This window comes from Gavia stellata, chromosome 23 (assembly GCF_030936135.1).
Source record: "Gavia stellata isolate bGavSte3 chromosome 23, bGavSte3.hap2, whole genome shotgun sequence".
NCBI classification, from domain to species: Eukaryota; Metazoa; Chordata; class Aves; order Gaviiformes; family Gaviidae; genus Gavia; species Gavia stellata.
In genome coordinates, this window is record NC_082616.1 from 4,252,389 (window position 1) to 4,259,458 (window position 7,070).

The 7,070-nt window shown below is 42.1% G+C and overlaps 1 protein-coding gene across 1 annotated transcript; it reads right to left on the reverse strand.

Annotated features, from left to right (window-relative positions):
• Positions 1–1,502: 1,502 nt before the first annotated feature.
• Positions 1,503–6,673, reverse strand: PROKR1 (prokineticin receptor 1). Its single transcript, XM_009807900.2, has 2 exons — positions 6,177–6,673; positions 1,503–2,199 (listed from the first exon to the last, which is right to left on the reverse strand). Exons 1-2 carry the CDS (start codon positions 6,671–6,673, stop codon positions 1,503–1,505), a joined length of 1,194 nt encoding a protein of 397 aa, XP_009806202.2.
• Positions 6,674–7,070: the final 397 nt, after the last annotated feature.

The following is a 7,070-nucleotide window of genomic DNA, read 5'->3' on the forward strand; positions in this document are numbered from 1 at the left end:
GGAAGCATTTGTCATCACAATAGAAAAGACTTGATCTGAATACACAAAAGTCCATGACATCTTGTGTGTATTTTAAATGAGTAGGTATTAGTGCTACTGTCACCTGCTTTATCATGGTTATCAGGTAAGAAACACCATTCCTGGAGTTGCACAAAATCAGAATAGTAAAAACAGCACTGGGGGAGGCAGTGCAGAATTAATCTTGAGTTGTTGCCTCATGTTTGACCAGACAATGAGCTACTCAACTCAACCAGCTGCTGGCTTGCTGAAGCCTAGAGTCTGTCTCCATTGCTTGCAGAAGGACATATCATCTCAAGATCTCTATGCTATTTTGTCCCTACTTGTAATGTATTTTGAAGGTGTACACAGATTTGATAAGATATCTAGGCCTGGTTCAGCAGGGTTAATTTTTTCCTGCTAACATGCTATTCTTTTATATGGGTCCCACTGAAAAACAAGTTGAAACACATGAAATTCCATCTGAACAGAAGAAAACCCTTTTTTACTGCAAGGGCTGTTGAACGCTGGCACAGGTGGTCCAGGGAGGCTGTAGAGTCGCCAGCCCCAGAGTCAGTCAAAGCCCAACTGGACACAATCCTGGGCAGCCTGTTCTAGCTGATGCTGCTTGAGCAGCGGGGTGGCCTAGACAATCTGGAGATGTTGTTCCCCACCTCTACAATTTTGTGATTGATTCTGTGAAGAGCTCAGTGACACAAGGCAGGAGAAGCTGGCCATAGAGTGCCTGGAGGTGAGAGAAGGGAACAGGTCCCTTCAATATGCAATATGTAGCTGTGCCATTTCCAAATACATAATAAACAGAGTAACACTCTACATGAAACTACGGAGTGGAATGTTGATAAAATATTTTTAAACAAGGTGTCCCAGGAAGAGACTTGAGGCTTTCACTAGACTGTGAAGCAGTATTTAGCTTTGTAGAGAGCGTGCCGTTCCTAAGAGCATGCTGCACATTAGACAATAGAAAGCTGGTAGTCTGTAGACTTCAAGGAGCTTCATCATGAGGGGTAGACTGAGAGGATAAAGAGTGACATGAAGCAAAATGGGCTTTTTTGCCATCCTTTCTCTTGTGAGCAGAAGGAAGAGGTTAAAGGTACAAATGATAAGCTCAAAGGGGTTAAGAGATTTCTCTTAAGAAGAAACAAAGAGACATCATTGCTAGGATCAGTGACCAACTCTTCCATCATTGTAATACGCTTTAATGCATTCATAGACTTTTTTGTTCAACTTAAATTTTGAACAACTCTAAAATGAGTGTCTACGTCCCACATTTACAGATGGGTGAACTGAAGCACAGCATCAGTCTGAGTTATGGGATTATACAGCAGTCCAGTGAAAAGAGTTCTGGTGGAAATGCATAGTAGGCTGCTTTTCGAGGGCTCTCACCAATGGTGGGTATTCTCACAGACAAGGGAGAAGCTTCTGAGGAGGCATTATTTCCTCTTCATCCCCTCTCCAAAATATGTGAGATTAGAACTGCAGAAAATTTATTTCAGTTTTATGCAGTCTACCTCCTCTGTGACTGGCATTGCACTTGTTCTCAGGTCTAAATCTGTGCTAGATTTGCTTCCGCTATATGTTGATCTCCATCTGAGCAACATGATCTTCTTGAAATACTTCATGGTGTTATTTTTTACAGTTACAAAACACATGGTGTTTATCATGCTGTTACTCATAGCAATGCATTCAACTATGTAAAAAGCAGTAAGATAATGCTTCTCTTTCACAAAGATGGTGGGGAAAAAGTCACGGACAATTGTGAAGCCATAGAAGGGTGCCCAGCAGAGAACATAGGCAGTCAGGATGCACATCAGTACCATAACAGTTTTTCTTCTGCATCGAAGCCTCTTTCTGATCTGTTCCGTCTGAAATCCTGGTACAGTTTTAAACCAAAGCTCCCGAGAGATCCTGGCGTAACACAAGGTCATCGTAATCACAGGTGCAACAAATTCAATGCCAAAGATGAAGAGGAAGTATGATTTGTAGTACATCTGCTGGTCAACTGGCCAAATTTGACCACAGAAAATTTTCTCCTGGTTTTTCACTATAAATAACACTGTTTCAGTAGCAAAGTAAGCAGATGGTATAGCTACAAGTATGGAGACGATCCAGACCAAGGCAATTAGGAAGGTTGCTGTTTGATAATTCATGCGTGGTTTCAGTGGGTGAACAATGGCCAGATACCTGGAACAGACAAATAAATTCAAAATGAAGTCTGAAAACACTGTTAGTCATAACACACTTCAAAATAGAAATGGACAGAATTAGGCAGAAGGAAATTGCTGTCATTCTTAAAGAGAGAGCCTGACACATTTGTCTATGAGGAGAGTTAAGAAAATTTTCCAAAGTAGCAGCCTAGAGCTGAGTTCCTAAATCAAGGCAGAAACTCGGGAGCAAGTGGCTGAAGGGTTTGTTAGGACAGTGGGTACTTGGCAATCTGAAAATCTGAACCTACATTAGGGTGTCTGAGGATGGTTTTAAGACCTCAGTCTTAAACTCCCACCTGTTAACAAGATCAAACTGAAAAAGTTGTAATTTTGTATCACAAACTTTTTAACACAGATCACATGTCTGGGAGTTATGGAAAGACTGGAAGAGGAGAAAGAGAGTGAATATTCCTATTACTGGCAAATATGTTTGCAGGACCTAGCACAATATGCGGGTGATGTCATATCCAGGACATGCCGTAATACAGCATATGGAAATTCTTCGGTGGGCGGCACATGTTCAGGTGAGAGTTTGAAACATGCGGTAATATCCACCTAGTCAGGTGCAGGTAAAAAGACAAACATGTAGACCCACAAAAATGTTTTCCCTAGGCAGAGAACTATTTAAATATGCTTTTTCTTACCAAGAGGTCCAATATACACAACAGTGTTTCTATTGTTTTCTTGGTTTTTCCATGGGGTGCAAAGAGCTGAAGCTGATGCTAATGAATGGTTACAGGTGAACAAGTTTTCAAGGCACCAACAAAGGACTGTGTATCCATTTTCTGCCCATGCGAATTTTTGTTCATCTGCTGGAGCTGACTATTGCTAATTAATCTTAAATATGCTGTGTTAATATGCCAAACCATAAAACTTGAGTTAGGTATTCACACTCCTTACAACTGTAAAGCTGCAAGGTGTACTGCAGTGTTTCACAAAGAAGTGTGGAGAAAGGGAGGTACATTACTTGCAAGATCCATCAATTGCCCTCAATTCAGTTAAAAAGGGGCTAGGACCAAATGGCATTCAGTCTGGGGGTTTTTGTTTGGTTGGAGTTTGGGGGGGTTGATTTTTTTAAGAAGCTGTAGATGTAAGAAGAGCTTATGTTAGAGTACGCTGTCCCAGAAAGATTAGGATGTTTCTGCTAAAAAGAGATTTTTATCAGAGACATTCCAGAGCTCCCAGCAATTGTATTTAACACAAAGGATTGTTTCAAACAGTGGAATTTCTCATTCATTCAGAGGCTTTTCTATCTTTATGTATTCTATACATAGATAGCATCCACAGGATATATTCATTCTGAAATAAAATGTAACGTCCGTGGCACTTTTCATCAGCCAGATCTTGGAAGAAGACAAATTGTTCATCGCTCTTAATAGTGCAGGCTAGATGTCAAGGGACAGCAGAATTACTCAGCCTCATTGTGGAGCTGATAAATGAATATTTTTGGCTCGGGTCCTGTGGAAACAGGGTTGTGGGATAATGTATGTGAATACATTGGTAAGGATGCATATCCGCTCAGCAGAACGTTTGGGGGTAAATCTCTACAAGAGAATCAGGTGGGAGCTTTTGTGGTGCGTTTCCTGATTGTCATTGCTTACCACACTCTGGCTGTTGCTGTGGAGTGGTCCTGGAGCACATGAACTCTGTTCAGATGAGACTGCCCTGGAAGATGTCCTCCAAAAAGGTACATAAAACTCACCAAGTGCCCATTGGTGAGTCCCGGGGACCCAGCTAAAGCTAAACCCCCCAAAATATTTACAGCATGGACATTGGACCCTTAGCGCAAACTCTTGCTCTTCAAATCCTCTCCTTTCACATTTCATTATTTTCTAGCGTAGATGTGGCCTTAAATATGTGAAATTCCTACATTTCATGTGAATAGATCTCAAGGAAGATGAAAGAGAGCCCTACCTGAGGGAAATCCTGTGGGACAGGCTTACCCTCTTTACACAGGTGAGCCCTTTCAAATGATCTAAACATGGGAAGACTTTTGTTAGGACCCCATTCTTTTTAAAGACCAAAGTCAACAACCCACATGACATAACCAGCATGGAATGGTTGATTGTTAAATGAACAAGGTTTCTCTCTGTTTAGCAAGTCAAAAGCTCACAAAAAAAAAGGTAGTGAAACCAAAACAGTGTGTTCTTACAACAAACTTCAGAGATTAATCATTTCCAGGGTTGTTTTTAAAGATGCCTAGGGAGATATGCTAGAAATCTTCTGATTTCTTAGCCGTCATAAGGACTCAATGACCCATGTTACTTCATCAACCTGGGATGCACTAGCAGAGCTGTCTAAGAAATTTTTGTAGAAATTAAAAGAGATAAGTAATAGAAAATGGTAATGCATACATGATAATGTTTAGAAGCTTTACTCTGAGACCTCAGCTGCTGTTCAAAGGTTATTTTGTTAGACACTTATTAAGGATTTATTTCATAGGAGCTGATTGTCCTTTCCCCCACACCAGGCAAAACATCTCTGAACTACCCCCGAGTCTTTCCGCAGACTTCTGCTGACGTCAATAACAGCTGAATCAGCCGTGCACAAGCTGTATCTATACAACCATCAGCAGGGTTAACTGCTCCTGAGCTGTCTTTTGGATCAGGTACCAAAAACTGTGCAACATTAGACTAGAGCATAAAATGGCACACAAGAGAAATTGGGGAAAAAAAGGGAAAGGGGGTGGCATTCATACAGTATTTATATTCAGAGGGTATACAGAGGTATATATGGTGTTTTTACACAAAAGACGACTTGTTGTGGTGGCCCCTCTGTGAAGAGTTTACTCTGCGGGTCTCTGGCTTTCTGTGAGTCAGTCGTGTCAGACTTATGTCAGCATGAAGCTGATCCTCAGTGCCTGGGTCCATCAGAGTCCGCGGTGCACGAGGCTAAGAGAACAGGAGTTGTAAGAAAGAATACAATTAAATTATATTGTTAAAATTCCTGGAGTGAGAGGCGGGCATAGAAATATCTCAGGACTGCAGCATAAAGCAGGTAGTGTATCAGGTGTATATCATTGTGTTCTGCCTACCCCATTACGAATGCTGTAGGAAAATCTCTGCTAAACCGGGTTGGTATACTATTTTATAATACGGGTGCCATAAATGACCTGTGGGTTTTTGCTGACTTGCCACTGTGCTGTCCTCAGAGAGGTGTGTAAGGAGAGAGGAGAGTATTTTAATGGAGAGGAGAGGGCTGGCCACGCTCACCAAGCATCCACTTCTGAGTTGGAGCATCCAGCTAAGACCTCAGTACTATCAAATGGTTAATTTAATGATTGTCGGGTTTTCTCAGTAGGGCACAACAGAGAATAAGAACTCTGTTTTGCAGGCTAGATAGAAGTCTTACCTTCTCCTCTCTTTCACACCAGAACAAAAACTGGGAATAATACCTTAGATGGAGAAGGAAATATCCTGTAAGGCAATAACCCTGTTGGAAACTCACCTGTCAAATTCTGTATCACCAGTCAACTATTTCTCTCACTGAAGAGTATTTACTTCACTGTTTGTAGAAAAGGTTAGACTCAGAAAAGCTGTGTAGGCCAGTAGTGAAGGTTCCTTAGAGATGTATGGTTTGGATCAGGATTATATAGTGCTGATGAACATCCTCATCTCTGGGTGTTTCTGATTGGTCTCTCTCTTTGTCCTCCTTCCCTTATTTCATAAATCCTCTCCTACACTTGAATCAGGCATATTTTTATGAAAAAAGAAATAATTTTAATAAATCAACATTTTTTTCACCTGAAAAGTTCAATTAAGAAATTTCCATTGAGTTTTCTCCAGGGTAACGTCATGACCTCATGTGATTAGATTTTTATGAAACAAGATACCCGGGTCTGCGTAGTACCTACCATGACATCAGATCCTACAGAACAGCTGAGCATGTTAAAATCCTAGAAATCTGGACAGCCAACCCCAGAAGCTCCTTGTGCAGTGATAGCACCCCACTTACCTGTCAACAGCTATAGCCAGGAGAGCATTGGTAGAAACGTACAGGGAGACGGTCCGTAGGTAGTTGACTGAGGCGCAGAGGACATGGCCGTGCTCCCAGGACAGCTGCCTCACCACGTAGTAGTCCATCTCAAAGGGGCAGCACACGATGGCCACAATGAAGTCTGAGATGGCTAGGTTGGCAATCAGCAGGTTGGTAAGGTTTCGCAGCTTCTTGTAGCGGGCAAGAGCAGCAATGAAGATGAAGTTGCCGATGCCACAGACCAGCATGATGCCAACCAGAGCCACCCCGATCACAATCTTGGCTGCAAAGAAGGTGCGGGTTTTGGTCATGTCGTCCTCACTGTCCAGTGGCAGGTCGTAATCACTGTAACTGAAATTGAAAGGGAAGGAGAAGTTTCGCGAAGAGGATAAATCCCCATCGTGGAGATTGTAGATTGCAGCAAAGTTGAGGTTGATGGTAGCGTTTGGATTATGTTCAGCTTGCTCCATGGCCATGTCTGTTGTCTTTTGACACATGTGGCTTGGCTGGCCCTTGGTTTCGTGTTAGAATTACCCAGGGTGGCAGGGCACGACAGTGGCAGATGAGAGATGTCATCCAAAGTTTTCTTCTGCGCAGTGAGTCACCTTGTCTTTGTCCCCATGAGATTATAGAGCAACAGCCTCATTTGTCTCCTTCTGTGGGAACAAAAAGAGGAAAACATTTCCTGAAAGGAAATTACAGCAAAAATACTGTGCTTGAGGGAAAGCAATAGCCACCTTACTGCCCCACAGCAATATTGTTGGCTGTGCACAGTGGGAAGAAATAACCTGTGAAAGGATGCTTCTGTTGTTGTAAAATCCCTTGAGTTGCATAATACACCGGTTGTTACACCCAGAAGTTTTGTTTACCAGC